Source organism: Anabrus simplex, chromosome 1, assembly GCF_040414725.1.
Source record: "Anabrus simplex isolate iqAnaSimp1 chromosome 1, ASM4041472v1, whole genome shotgun sequence".
In the NCBI taxonomy this organism is placed as follows: Eukaryota; Metazoa; Arthropoda; class Insecta; order Orthoptera; family Tettigoniidae; genus Anabrus; species Anabrus simplex.
Genome location: NC_090265.1, coordinates 792,807,333 through 792,823,504, shown reverse-complemented (window position 1 = coordinate 792,823,504; position 16,172 = coordinate 792,807,333). Strand labels below are relative to the sequence as shown.

At 38.2% G+C, this 16,172-nt stretch overlaps 1 protein-coding gene across 1 annotated transcript in view; it reads right to left on the bottom strand.

Annotated features, from left to right (window-relative positions):
- Positions 1–1,871: 1,871 nt before the first annotated feature.
- LOC136857534 (uncharacterized protein CG7065) overlaps positions 1,872–16,172 on the bottom strand; it is a 288,117-nt gene continuing 273,816 nt past the window's right edge. The window contains exons 9-10 of the mRNA XM_067136264.2: positions 6,066–6,220; positions 1,872–5,984 (exon numbers count right to left, since the gene is read on the bottom strand). Of these exons, the coding sequence (XP_066992365.2) occupies positions 2,941–5,984; positions 6,066–6,220 (3,199 nt within the window). The 3' untranslated portion in view covers positions 1,872–2,940. The remainder of the gene's footprint in view (positions 5,985–6,065; positions 6,221–16,172) is intronic.

Genomic DNA, 16,172 nt, shown 5'->3' with positions numbered 1-16,172 from the left:
GGAGAGATGGCGTGGAATGACATTAGTAGACGAATAGGTTTGAATGGCGTCTATAAAAGTAGGAAAGATCACAATATGAAGATAAAGTTGGAATTCAAGAGGACAAACTGGGGCAAATATTCATTTATAGGAAGGGGAGTTAGGGATTGGAATAACTTACCAAGGGAGATGTTCAATAAATTTCCAATTTCTTTGAAATCATTTCGGAAAAGGCTAGGAAAGCAACAGATAGGGAATCTGCCACCTGGGCGACTGCCCTAAATGCAGATCAGTATTGATGATTGATTGATTGAAGAAATCATTCCTCGTCTATATCGCTGTCCCGGTCATGACGCATTTGAACTAAAGTCCCTTGAAGAGCGCACTAACAGAGTTTTAGTGTATTTCTTTTCTTGCTCTGTAATTTACATTTGTTCAATGCACACTTTGCTAGTAAGATTCATCATCATCATCATCATCATCTGTTTACCCTCTAGGTTCGGCTTTTCCCTCGGACTCAGCGAGGGATCCCACCTCTACCGCATCAAGGGCAGTGACCTGGAGCTTCAGACTCTTGGTTGGGGGATACAACTGGGGAGAATGACCAGTACCTCGCCCAGGCAGCCTCACCTGCTATGCTGAACAGGGGCCTTGTGGAGGGTTGGGAAGATTGGAAAGGATAGGCAAGGAAGAGGGAAGGAAGCGGCCGTGGCCTTATGTTAGGTACCATCCCGGCATTCGCCTGGAGGAGAAGTGGGAAACCACGGAAAAACACTTCCAGGATGGCTGAGGTGGGAATCAGAACCCACCTCTACTTAGTTGACCTCCCGAGGCTGAGTGGACCCCGTTCCAGCCCTCGTACTACTTTTCAAATTTCGCGGCAGAGCCGGGAATCGAACCCGGGCCTCCGGGTGTGGCAGCTAACCACGCTAACCACTACACCACAGAGGCGGACGCTAGTAAGATTACTAAGTTATATTGTTAGGAAAATGAAAAACAGCATTTAGAGCAATTTGTAACAAACTTGATCAATTAAACTTGTTCTAAATCATGTAGACATGAACCTTTTATTGACAAATGTACAGCAAATGTCCTCTATAATCTATAGCTGATTCTGACCCTTTGTAAGCTCTGTAAATTACATGTGACCACCATAACTACCACCACCACTATCACCACCACCACTTTTTTTTTTTTTTTTTTTTTTTTTTACAGAAACACTTATATCTGAGAAGAGGTCAGCATAAACGAAAGGATTTCAAAATTCACAATAATAAAAGTATATTAAAATACCCAAGGATGTATGGATGAAACATTAACGTCGATTGAAATAAAATACATCTTAAAAACTGGTGAAGTGTTGGCCTGAAAATAAGTTTAAACAAACATGTAACTAAATTAATTATCATCCTCATAGAGAGCATCCTGCCTTAGGAACTGAACCTGTGCTTCACACCATAGACACTCAAAATAGATTATTGGAAATGACATGTCTGGAGAATGAACAGGATGCCAAGACAATCCTACAATGTATCTCCAGTGGGAAAAGATATATTGGATGTATGTACATTTATTTCTCTATTTATCATGTCACATACTACTTTTTTTCTTCGAAGGAAGTTAACTGTGTCCTCCATGTAAATTTCTCATGGCACTCCAGGGGAGCGTGCCTCCTGGTTTGCGAACAATTAGTGCATACAAACTCTCCCATGTACCGGGTGAGATAGCCTTGTGGTTAGGGGCGCGGAGCTGTGAGCTTCCATCCAGGAGATCGTGGGTTCGAACCCCACTGTCGACATCCCTGAAGATGGTTTTACGTGGTTTCCCAATTTCACACCAGACAAATGCACGGGCTGTACCTTAATTCAGACCAAGGCCATTTCTTAGCCTTTCCTATCCCATCATCGCCATAAGACCTATATGTGTCGGTGCGACATAAAGCTCTCCTATGTATTAACTAGCCAAGAAATCTATGAAGTGGCCGTACTCATGGACTTCCTTATTTTCAACTAGTCCTTTTTTTAACAATTGGCTTTAAGTTGCACCAACACAGATAGGTGAGGGCTATGAGTGAGAAAGAAGTGGCCGTGGCCTTAATTAAGCCTCAGACACAGCATTTGCCTGGTGTGAAAATGGGAAACCATGGAAAACCATCTTTAGGGCTGCAGACAACGGGGTCCAAACCCAACATCTCCCGAATGCAAGCTGAGAGCTGAGCACCACCAACCACATGACCAACTCCATCGGTTCACTTTTTGTGTTAAGAAATAAAATAAATGAGGTTCCAATGTGTAAAAATGAAGCACTGCATGTTTCAAAGTCAATATATTTCATTTAAGAATCACATTTTCACAACCCCTCCTTACACAGTGGTTTTAAATGTACAACAGTTCATTTAAAATAGAAGTGTGTGTTTTGTATACTGAGATGTCTGGACTGAACTATAAGCAGTTTATTTCACTATGGATATAATGAAGACCACCGAGATTCTAATGCAGATTTGGGTATAAGGAGAAAAAATATACTGAAAATTTAAACTGAAAAGAGGAAGGAAAGGAAGGGAATAATAAAAAGTTCTCAAAATAGGAAATTGTCCATTTTACTCTAATAATACAACTCTTACATTACACAGCCTTACAAAAAAAGGCCAACATAAAATCACTAAATTCATCTAGTGACAAGGAATTTTCCCCATTAAATAAACAGCAAATTCTGTTTATAAGTACTAAAATTAAAATTTATCCACATAAATGCCTTGCTTCATAATAATGTAAAGTTCTGACATCATATATACTGTAATCATGAAAGTTTATGTACAAAAAAAAATATACAATTCATATTCATCAAACTCCTTTATTTAGCCATACAAGTACAAGAAGGAAGATAATGAATGAGAGGAGAAAGTATAATACCTATCTATTATGGTGTTCTCTAGGTTGAATTTGTTTCATGAACATCCTCTCAGTAATAGCCTGAAGGCTGGTTGAGAAACTGGTTATTCATTCCACCGCCATGCTGCTGGAATGACTGTTGGTTATACTGATCAGGATAGGATGGGTCATTATATGAGTTTGGATATACTTGAATCTGCTGAGGATAATGTGACTGATTATTGTAATAGTTGTTGAATCCTCCACCGTCACTTCTAGAAGTAGAAGAAGTAGAATAATTCTGAATTCCCTGTTGATACCCTCCAGGTCCAGGTGGATATGAACCTTGGCCACCGTACTGATCACTGTAAGAAGAATTAGACTCATAATTACCAAACTGCTGCTGCTGGTATGGATGAGTCTGCAATGGTCTCTGCTGAGAAGAAGAATCCGAAGTTGATACAGGCTGTCCGCTTTCACCTCCTACTGTACTAATTTGCTTTGAAGTGTTTAGTGAATCCTGCACAGGGTTGATTTTCAAATTAGGATGAGCAGGGCTATCTATTCTAGGGCTCTGCTTTTGAATAAATTTTCCAGGTAACTGACCCATAAGGTTGGCAATAATTTCTTCGGTTTCCCAAAGAATAGTCTTAGAATCTTCTACCTTCTTATTAGTGCCATTAATTTGCAATTTTGCCAATCTTTCAGCCTCCTTAGCCTTTTCCTTTTCTTTAAGTTTTATGGACGCAGCAGTGTATATGTCTGCAAAAGAATAGTCGTCATCTGAATCATCCATTTTTGTACTGCTCTCAGGTGCACTATTACCTACGGAAACATCAGTTTCCTCCAATTTCTCTTGCTTTCCACGGTCATCCTGTGAAGGATTAATACCTCCAAGTCGCAGTGAAAAAGGGGACAAACGCCCAGAACCCATGTCATCAGATCTTGAAGAATGTGGTGGTGAATTAATATTAGATTTAACAGTACCCGTTTCACACTGTCCGAGACGGACATATTTTCGCAGCCTTTCCACTCTATCAGGATCTCTTTCTTCCATGTTTTTGAGATATGTTATCAGACACTGTTGTTCGTCAGGGGACAAATCCTTAAAATTCTGTAACAAACACTTCAATTCCTCTTCTGAAAGGTCATCCATATTTTCTGATTGTTTGATATGGCTAAGAACATTGGACTTACCTGGTCTGTCTTGAACTCGACCTCCAGGTGATGGATGAATAGCGTAAAGTGGTTTGTTAACCATAGAATGACCAGGCGATATATATTTATCTTCATATGCTGATTGTAATAACTGAAGGCCACTTACTCTAGGCTCATTCACCATGTCACTCATAGTATTCAATGGGACTGTAGTGGATAATCTAGAAATAACAGTTGACATTAACATCTGGAATGGCATTTCTTCACACTTTTTAGGAGTATCAGAAACTTTAGCAGATGGGGGTAATTTGCAATCATCTTGTTTTGTGTTCTGCTTTTGTTGAGCTAAAAATTCAACTGCTGAAATGGGCTCATGAGGTCCAGCAGAAGCCTGTGCCATTCCTACCACTGCATTAATGAGTTGTTGCAATTCCTCCTGAGACACATCAGTTTTCCCTTGGGCCAAAAGAGCAGCTGCTATTTGCTGAGCAATTGCAACCTTATCCACAACTCCTTCAACAGGAACAGAAACAGGCTCAGTCATTGGTACAGCAGGTGCAAGGGAAACTGGTCCTACATCTGCACTATCTTCTGTAATCATTTTACTTTCTCGGCCAAGCAATGTTGCTGGTCTGGTTTTGGGATCACTAGTTTCTAAACTAGCTAGCAGATTGGACAAATTATGAATACAAGATCGGGTAGCAAATACCATTGCTCTAGGAACAATTCCAGCAAAGAGTTGACCTTTCAATTTCTCACGAACAGTTTCAAACAACCCCACAATCTCTGAATCATCCAACAGACTCTGGGAGGAACCTGGAGTTGTTCTCTCTAAAGCCAAAGCTTTAGCCAAAAGGGTATTGATACGAGGACCCAAGGATCCAAGCTGGTTTTCCATTGCAGTTAAGAGTCGCAACACAATAACAACGTTTGTACTATTATCTCTAAAACCTTCATTAAACAAATGCCTTGAGCGTCCTAAATGATCCCTCCCACCTCCATGCCCCAATTTATTAGGATGTTCTTGCCACCATATTCCACGACGTGGTGAGAGACGACATGAACTTGAATCTCGAGATGGCTGTTTGTCTTCCCATGGACTTGGGGAACGCTTGGCTGAATCTTTAATATCACTCCCTGTAAGAGCTTTCAAAGTATTCTTAATGTCAGCAACTGTGACATCCTTCTTGAATTTATCATTCTTTTCAGTTCCTGATGATGGAGATATAACAATAATGTCATCATCAGGCACAGCAGGTGGATTATTTTTAGGATGGAATTTTGGCCATTCACTAGGAAGTTCGAGTTTTATTTTCCATTGCTCCTTTTTAACTCTAATTTCTTCTTCACAAAGTTCTTTCATCCTCTTATTCCAAAACTCGATCCATTCTGGTTTGAAATCATGTTTACTAGGATCTTTGTTTTCAGCCTGTAATTCCTTATATCTTCGATTCCAGAACTTCTTCCATTCATCAGGATACAGAGGATGTTTCTCAGGATTTTTTTCATGATATTTCAATACTTTAGCCATTTCTCGTTCTATTCGGTCTGCTTCACTTCCGTATATAGCCCATTTACTTCTTTCATGTCTAAGAGAATCTATGATGGATTCTTCTTTTCTTTTCTCTTCATATTTATTTCTTCCTTCTCTGTTTGGTGATCTCCTCCGACGCTGTGGTGACCTAGAGCGCTGATGCCAACGACGTCCTTTCGAATCTCTACTTCTTGAACGAGATCTTCTATTCCTTGATCTTGAACGTCTTGAATCTGACCATGAATGAAATCTAGGCCTCCGCGAGTACCCGGCCCGTCTATATTTATCATACTTTCTATAATCATGCCTTGAGTGTGGTCTAGATCGTGATCTTGATCTGGAACGAGATCGGGATGATGAAAGTGAAGAGCTAGAGATGCTCGAAACTGATGATAATGATTTTTTATCCAAGCCCACTTTATCTGGTTTCTTCTCTTTGATACCTGAAAGCAGTACACAGTATTAAGGATAGTGATCTTTAACATGTACGATAAAACAGGATTGTAAAAGAAAGAAGCATAAACCTGATTCAACAGAAGATTTTCCCTCAGCTTTCATGGATTCTGCAGCCTTCTTCTCCAATTCAGCCAGCTTCTTGAAGACATCTTCCTCCACATCTTCACTGTTACGTGTTCGTAACCTGCTCCGGTCACAAGTGATTTTTCCTTTAATGAAAGTGCTGGAAAAGGATCAGAAAACACGATAAAAGTTTCTGAATTTCATTTCATGCATTTGTTTCAGTTAAGGATAAATCATTTTTAATATTTCAATGAAATGTTAAAAAATTTCATATACAGGAAAAATACGAACTATAAGTAGGCAGTTTTCTTTATAGGGATGTAAGTTGAGAACTGAAGTAATGTGCTAGCAGATATATGGTCAGAAATTTGAATAATCACTCATAAGGAACGGACACACAGAAAAGGATGAAATTTTCTTTTTGCATCTCATCAAACAACAATTTCCATTGAAGCATTAGTTACAGGTTACCTTTAGATTTGGTGTCATTTTTACAAATTAGACATCCTTCTCTAGAGAAATGAGATCATTGTTTACAAACTCCTTACCATAAAATGAAATTGTAGAAACGCGAAGAAGTTGCTAGGAGCCAGGTCTAGTGAACAGAGGGTGGATGAGGGAGAATTTCATATCTCATAATGATGAGTCGCCATAGCATGAGCAGTATGAACTGGCATGTTGTTGAGCAAGTCGTGTACATCTCTGTAGCAATCTGCAATACTTTCACATACTTTCAATACTTCTTCACATAACTGTGAAAACAGGTTCTGGTAGACCTGCCAGTGAAGACGACACACTTTTGTACCGTGAAGAAGACATCCTGCTGATCCCAGAATATGTTTCTGACAGCGTGAACTTGCTCTTGTAAATCAGAACAGAGTCTACATCTGTCAACTGCCTTCTCATTAACTTTGTTTTGAGACTGAAACGATAAGACCTTAGACTTGTCCATTGTGATCCGGGTATCGAAAATTCCATCTTTTCAGCCTTTTCCACTTGACAACAGTGTGTTAAGATGGAACACCTTCCTAATTCACAGTGGTATTCTAGATGAATCTCTCTAACACACTTCCCGTAGCAAATTCCAAACTTAACCACCTCAGTGATAAACCAGTAAGTGATTCTTCCTACTGGACATTTGGATGTTCTAGAATGTTAGTTACTAAACTATTTCTGTATCACGGCTTCTTGAAAATGGCTGAAGTTCTCCTTTTAAACGTATCTGTACACATCTAGTTTCTTTCAGAATTTTTAATTGCAAATTATTTTACTGATCTGCAGTATAGTACAGTACATAATAAATTAGTTCAGAAAAATGATTACACTCTATATTACTCCAATTAGAACATCCTGCATAAGCAGAAATGTATCAGTGAGAAGAAGAGAGATGAATACTCTAATCGTGAAAGAGCACGTGGGCATGGACAGATTCTATCCTGCACTGAGGAAGTCTGTAGCAGAAAATTTTGGACCAATGTGTAAGCTATCCACGCCCTCATGTTCTTATACAGTAAGACACTGCCCTTTATCCATTTCCCTAGACGTATGTATACCTATACAGATATTCGCTCCCCATAGGTTTCTTACGTAAACATCAATAACACAAAACAGCATTTTCAAACTTTTTTTGCGGCAAGATGTGTGATAGGTGCAGTTTCAGAGTCATTCTACACCCCAACTCTTTCATATCATTCAACATCATTTTCACAATTGTTTCGTACTTTTCATCCTTTACATGTCCTAGGAACTTCGTTACGATGTCTCTTATTGAATTCCATGCAGAATGTGCACGGCATTCATCGTCTGTTCAAAGTTTCTGTCTTTCAGAAGCTTTCTAATTTGTGGTCGATCAAAATGCCTTCCTTGACGTTTGCATCAGACAAATGTGGAAATTTGCTTGCAGTGTACTTGAAACAGGGACTACTTTTGTCCAAAGCCTTAACGAACTGTTTCATGATTCCCAGTTTGATGTGTAGCGGTGGTAAAATAACTTTTTGTGGGTCAACTAAGGCAGCATTTGTAATATTTTTCACACCACGTGTCAAAACTTGTCTCTTGGGCCAAGAACGTGTAGACCAGTGTTTGTCCCTAGCTCTGCTGTCCCATTCACAAAAATAACAAGGGAATTTAGTGTGGCCTGCTTGTTGTCCTAATAGAATACCCCACACCTTCATGTCACTAAACACATCCCACCGGTGCTCATGATATTTGATTTTATCTAAAACAGTTTCAATCAATCAATCAATCAATCAATCAATCAATCAATCAATCAATCAATCAATCAATCAATCAATCAATCAATCAATCAATCAATCAATCAATCAATCAATCAATCAATCAATCAATCAATCATTCAATCAATCAATCAATCAATCAATACTGATCTGCATTTAGGGCAGTCGCCCAAGTGGCAGATTCCCTATCTGTTGGTTTCCTAGCCTTTTCCTAAATGATTTCAAAGAAACATTTTTGTAACGCTACTCTTTTGTCGGAAATCATCCAGAACAAATCGGGCTGCTTTTCTTGGAATTTTTTCCAGTTCTTGAATCAGGTAATCATGGCGAGGGTCCCATACACTGGAACCATACTCTAATTGGGGTCTTACCAGAGACTTATACGCCCTCTCCTTTACATCCTTACTACAACCCCTAAACACCCTCATAACCATGTGCAGAGATCTGTACCCATTGTGATATAATTTTCTTTTAGTGACACGGAATGTGCCACAGGAATCGAAGCTAGAATGTTTCCGTTATGAAGTAGTACAGCCTTAGAGCTCCTCTTAGAGGATTCCACAAACAATCTCTATTCTTCAGGATTGTAATCCCTCCCTAGCTGTTTCATCAATCCTGGAATGTCACAGCAGTAGGGATGACCCACGCGCGAAACCAGGTCGACCATATATACTAGGGAGTCGAGCTTCACATCAACCAGTCGTTTGAAATAATTTGATACACTGACACGGTGACTCTGTAACCCAGTGCCAGAAAACCCATTATAAATTCCGTTAGAGTTGAAAGTACGTTAGTAGTCATGAAGGTGAAGACGAACAGTGATAATTATTCAGGACATCGAGTGTAAATTATCAGTATCACTGTATGTGAAAATAATATATTTCTCAACATTTCATGTGTTGGAATTTAAAGGATCGACAGGAACGCCGATAATATTTTTTGAAGGCAGTGTTCAGAGCCTGAAATAAATATTTCATGATACGGTAGACGGTGTAACAATTATTGTAGCAGGGAACTGAAGGAGCGAGGCGATCGCAAGACGGTATCGTATACTTCAGGAAGTGCGGATAAAGAACGCGATACGCGCCGGTTCGAATGAAACGACACTTCGTCGTAATGTGCCACGACGTGCGATTCGGGCTCAGGGAAGAATAATTGTGCAAATGTAATGGGTCTAGAGGCACCTATAAGTGTTTTTTTATTCTTGTATAAATTAGTGTAAATTCTCTAGTAAGGTATTAATCATGGGTAGTCGCCCAGAAGTGTTTTATTGTGTTAAATTTATAAAGTGCTATATGAAGTACGAGTAAAATTACCATGGGGCCATGAGGCTTATCATCCGCTCCGAGACAATGGAATTCTACATAGGAATGAGTACACCAATTTAATATTTGGATATGTTATCGCGACAAAACGGGGTTTAGTGTAGATTAAACATGGTTACTTAACATGGTTCGTCTCCCGAATCAATGATTTTTTGATAGACGGACGAACTAATTTATATTAACGTAATAATGGGTTAGATTAATTAATTGAGTATTTGTTTGTTGTATATAATGTAAATATGGGATATTTCTTTCAATTAATGCATGCTGTTTGTGAATATTTTGATTTAAGTTCATTTTAAGTGTTAGATTTCTTTTTGTGCTAACCCATTTGTTTGATTTTCAATCACTGCGGTGATTATTTGTATGTTAGTATGAATATTTGTTACCAGAGACCCAGATTATGAAAGTGCCTGAGAGTAAATTTTGTGTTGCGTACGGAAGGTCATAATAATAATAATAATAATAATAATAATAATAATAATAATAATAATAATAATAATAATAATAATAATAATACTGAACGCTGAAAGGCATAACAGTCTATAATGATAATGTATGTATAATAATAATATTTTGTGCGTTTGCAAGTTAAAGTATAATAATAATGACAGTGCTTCGTGAGTTGGCTAGTGCATATAATAATCAATGTGGAGATGACATGTAGCGTTAAAGAATTTAATTCGGGCAGTAAGTTTGATTTTACGTAAATTGTTGATTTCACGTTTTTGGACGTTATGTTAACCATTAAAACTTGTTTAAAATCAATAGAGGCACGTGAATTAGAATGGTCACGATATGTTGAAAGCCCAGAGTGGTTTGAGCCCATATTTAGAGTTGGAAGTCATGAGGGACAAAAATCCGGCATGAAATAAAATTGAGCCGTACTGTTTGTAATGATGAATTAGATGAATCGCAAGGCCTAAGATGATATAAAATGCCGATTCCGGTGTTATGAGTGGCAGAATCCACTCACCGAGGATAATTTACAAATTAAATGCTTGAAGAGTTCCAATGAAAAAAAAACTTCAAATGAATCGGAAGGAATAGTTTAGCAATCGCCGGCATTGGAGGTATTTGCCCAGCCGCGATGTGCCATAGGTTGTGAGATGTATCTTGGGAAGACATGTGTCCCCATATAAATTAACGGCAGTACGAAACTGGAGGTGCGAACACGAATACCGTGTTGCCCGACCGATATAAGCAGATCTTGGTGGTTCATAACGGGATTTAACATATGTGACTGAATTCTAAAGAGTGGAAATTAAATATCAAACTTTCCATTTTAATAATAATAATAATAATAATCCAAGTGAATCTTGTCTAAAAACAATTGCTTACTGCCAAAGTAGACCGAAATTGTAAAAGCTTATGAATGAACCATAAATATCGCTAACGGTAGTGTAACACGTGAAATTAAGTTACCATAATAATAATAATAATAATAATAATAATAATAATAATAATAATAATAATAATAATAGGAAAAGGAATAATAGGAAGAATTTATTCGATTAATTTCAGAATAATTATGGTGAGATCTATGTAAACTATTAAATCCATGATGAATAAGTGATACGAAAATGATAATCTCCACTAATAATAATAATAATAATAATAATAATAATAATAATAATAATAATAATAATAATAATTTATTAGGAAACTGATCATTAAATTGTGCGGATAAATTACGAGGAAGAACGACCCTTCGTTTGAAACGTCGGCAAGGGTTAGCATATAATCATCCCGGATGACAAATGTTAATAATCAAATATAGGAATATAATTGAAATTAATGATAATGATAAAAATTTATGGTAATCAAAGAATATGATAATGATCAGATGAAGAATGATAATGATATTATTTAAGAATCATAGGAGGATATGATAGGGACAGTCGTCCTGTGTCGAACTGGTCGGAACCAGATGTTGGGTTTCCACGTGGGGGATTGTTAGCGGTAGATGCGAAATAACCCACTGACGGCACATGTCTACAGTGTCAGAGCATAGCAATGAACCTTTCCGAACGTCTTGTCGTATTGACAAATGTAAGTATGGAGACAAGCTTTGAGTTAATGAGCTTATATCTGGCATGTTTGTGAATCTGGAAATATAGGCTAGAGTTGTCCGTACTATAAATTCCCGTTTTAGATACGATAACATTTCCACGGTGGGGGTCCGGCTCACCAAAATGTACATACCGGAAGTGTCTCATGTCCAAACGGAACGAGGAGATGGCAGTAAATAGTTACTCTCATGCCTTCGTCTCGGAAAGAAGATATCCAGCGGTGAAACGTCCACTCATAGGATGTGGATTCGATCCCCAATAACCAATGGGGCGAATTCACCAAATATGTTACACTACCAGAGTAGTGCGGTGAATCCAAATATTATGACATTTATTTTTCAGGATGGAATTTTTCCAATGTAATAATTGTCATCATGTGCAGTTTGCAAAATAAGTCAATAAATTGCTCCCCATTGCAATTTCAATAGGAAATAGTCTCCATACCTTTTTATTGTAGTTAGTCCAGTATGCCCATGAAATTTATGTTGTCACTTCCCAGTCCTATTGTGGAGTCTATAATTTATATCCATGAATGAGCCGTCCCCCATTACCTTAATTTGCATTCCCCGTTCATACCTGTGTTCATTTGGTGCGCCGATATATATTTTGATTTTTTAATTATTTTTTTATCTTTTACGAACTGATCACCCCTGAGATTAAGGCTAGTCTGGGACTCAGGAGGTGAGCGGGTGCAATATATTGTCTCTAAGCCTCTCAGTGACGAAAATAATTTAAAGTTATATACAATTTTTCCTTTCCCTGCCCCCATTCAAAATTAAGAAAATCAGTTTGTAATCATAAGGTCTGTGACCGATTTTATCCCAATAGATGAAGAACAACATTTATATGCTTACTTAACTGATGTCTAGGTACAGAACTGTAAAATAATCACAGACTATACCAGAGTATGTCAATAAGCATTTCCTTTGAAATTCACTCATGGAGAAAAAGACTGTATTTTAATGTTGCCAACAGGTACTAGTTCTATCCCACAAAGCTGTCTAAAAGATATAATACAGATTTGATATCTAACATGGTTAACAGTTGATGTAAACAAATACTTGTATGTAGCCCCAGAACCAACAAAATTAACTACAGTTTGTAAGGAAACGAGTGATGTGATGTTGAAAGGTGCAGGTATACTCACCTCCTATGAGCCTTGCACGGCCTATGGGCCAAACATGAAATTGAAAACAAATGACTAAATCAAACTCTACTAATAGGAAGGACATTATTCCTGAAATTTCTCTGACATACGAATGTTGCGAACATTTAAATGTAAATTTGAAACTGCAAAGAGGCTCATTTGTACAATATTCTCACGCATGTTGATGATATCAGGTATGCTAGTAAAATAGTGGAAGATACAAAAATCTTATAATAGAAAAAGAGATGCAGTTCAATTAGTTATACTCACATTTCAATGTATATGGAATAATTGTCTGGGCAATTGTAGCAACAGTCACGTTACTAGTAATCTTCACTTGTTGTGTCGCCCGCGTTTCCTACGCCCCACATACAAAAAGTATTCGAATGATAAATCTGGATGTTGCACTAACATTTGTTTCAAACAGAAGGTTGTTAGTGAAAGTAAAATTAAGACTAAAACCTCGGATGACGATTTAGTGAATCATACTGAGAGACCCCGACACCTGACAGGTAGCGCTAGCATCCATGAAGTAGAAAATGAAGATAATTTAGACCAAGTGCAAATATCCCGTGGTACAAAGTCACGTACCAGAATATTAAAATGTAGTTCAATTAGGATATGAATACCACATCAATTAGTAGAGCAACCTCGACCCACTAGTAAAATGTGGTCGACACTCAAAAATGAAAGTTGTTAACATTATGAGAGGGAGAGAGTGATGCGAAGTGCCTGCGTCGAGTGGACGCAAACACTGATTTTCCGAGTGGGGTGGTGTCATGTCTCAGACATTGCGCGTTCACCGTCCATGTACAGAAGGGCAAACGGTTCTAACGAGGGTCGAACCGCGACCTCTCAATATGAGAGAGATATAAGAAAAGGGGTAATAGATTTAAGAAAAAGAAGCTCGATCACAAGACCTACAACAGTGTCATTGTGAGACGCGTGATCAGTAAAGTGAAAGTATCTAGTATCTGGTATATGAGAATAATTTAATACATATATGAAAAACCTTAAAGGCAATGCAGTTCATGAAAGCTTGGAACAGGCCAGGGCATGGCGAAATATTAGGACACATCATAGGATGTTTGTGTCAGCCTTATAGCTGGTATGTAAATATTCTGAGATCAGTAGCTGGGAACTTCAAAGACGCACGTAGGCAATGGAAATATCCATGTTCTCTATGTTTCTAGAAAACGCCCGTGGTAACATCCTTCCTTGGTGAGGGAAACGTCTCCCAATGAGGAAGGGCCAACTCAGAATCGCGAGCAGGGTGAAGTCGATCACCAAATAGTACGTTCCGGAAAACAAGAGGTTATTTAAGGAGTGCAGAGGGCGAAATCAAGGCAGTCAATCGGCAGTCAGACAGCCAGTCAGTCCGAGAGGATGGTCTAGAGAATTTACGGGAGACTGTTCGAGGGAAGACCAAGAGAGGTCAATCTCAAAAACTTCACGGGAATAGGCTCAAGAGGTGAAGGGACTTGTCAGATATAGTACAGGAAGTTGGTTGTGGGAAACCACGGGTAGAGACAAACAATTCAAGTAGCAGAAGAAGTACAAAAGTAAGAGTCAAAAGTTATTGGAAATTCGGTCTATTCACAAGACAAGTGAATTGTGGATCTAGTAAAGTATCTTTCAGAGTCCCTTGAAGGAAGTTATCACAGTTGTTCATAGGGAAGAACTACAGAGGACTTGGTAATCACGAGATTAGTCCAACAGTAATCCTAGAGCTCTGCATGAGCAGGAGAAGGCAGCTTACTACAGGGAAGAGTAACCTAATACAGGAAGGTGATCCGAAAGACACTCAGAATATAAAGGAACTGCATTCCCTTGACGGTCAGCGAGGTGTGAAGCGCTGAAACGCTCGAGTGCCAGTGCGATCAAGGGGAACGAGGAAAGAGAACGAAGACATCACAAGAAAAACGTACCTCTCGGAAGATAAGTATTTACTGAACAAGACATTTTTAGGAACAAAGGGAACCAAAGACTTCTTATATAGCTTTGAAGTGTTGTATGGCTAGGAAGTTCCCTTATTGAGGAGAGTGTCCATTTGAATGTAATTGTACATATTTTGTACATATATACGTTGTGTAAAACTTCTTGGGAAATTGAATAGAACTTAGCTCGGTAGAAGGCCATCTGACTGGTGTCATCACTGTATCATGTAGTTGTGTTCCGAATCCCTTCTAGTCCCCAGCCTGTCTCATCCTTAGGATACGACAGGTCTAATTTGTTCATTTCTAATGTGACTCACTTTATTTTTTACAAAAAGTCACCAGTTTTTGAAACAAAAATGCAAATCTCTTTTTTAACCAATTTTTTAATGGGAACCCTAACTTAGCCCCTTTGTAATCTTAATTATTAAATATCCACTATCACTAATGTTAAAATATGACATTCCTACGTAGTAATGGATGGTTACCGCACAGGTCGGCATAACTGCTTTGTATCTCCACTCACCTTACAGCTCAGTTGTTACGAACTTTGACTGGACACGCTCGTGAGATTGCACACCCGGAGATGTCTGCAAAAGATTAAGCTTTCAGACAAAATATTAGAAAGAATCAAATATTTCCTGACCTGATTTATTTTTCAATGAAATCGCCCCAAGAAGTCTTTGTTTGACACAAAAAATATTCAACAACAAAAAGTTAGCAATGAAGCCGTGTCATTCACAACAGTTTATAAAAGAGTGAAAAAGCAACAAAAACTGAATAAATCTTTCCGAAGCTGTTCATTTATATTTTCAGTTATTTACTTCCATTCACTGCATGACTGTATTTCTGTATAGTTGAATATCTCGGAAGGTAGCCTTGGTCCTAATTCTATTTTAAAGTACTCCAGAAAGATTAACAACAACTTCAAGCAAATACACTTCAATGTACTAACTTCCATTCTGTGAAAAGTTTACATTTTTTAAACTGTTAAAATGCTCACTCTGAAGGATGAAATGGTTGTATCACTGCCTTCGTGATGTACAGGCTGTACTGTAGAGAGCGCGCCAAGCCCATCAACTGATCGATTAGGGCGGCTGAAGTAATGCTATGAGTTGTATTTGTGAATGTAATACATAGTGATTGAGAGCATTCTTTGGATAATTGTGGCTGTTGAAAGACAGACCTTTAGATTTCCTGTCTGTGTCTCTTATGAATCATAAAAGAACCCTTGTCATAGAGTAGAATTCTTCACTAGAGCTGATTCTTCAATTGTGCATGGTGAGAATCATAGTATTTCAAAATCATTCCCTTGTAAACAGTTGTAATGTACATAGGGTAATACTGAAACATTTGTACAAAACTGGTTTTTGACTCTGCCTCAAATAAGGATAGTGTCT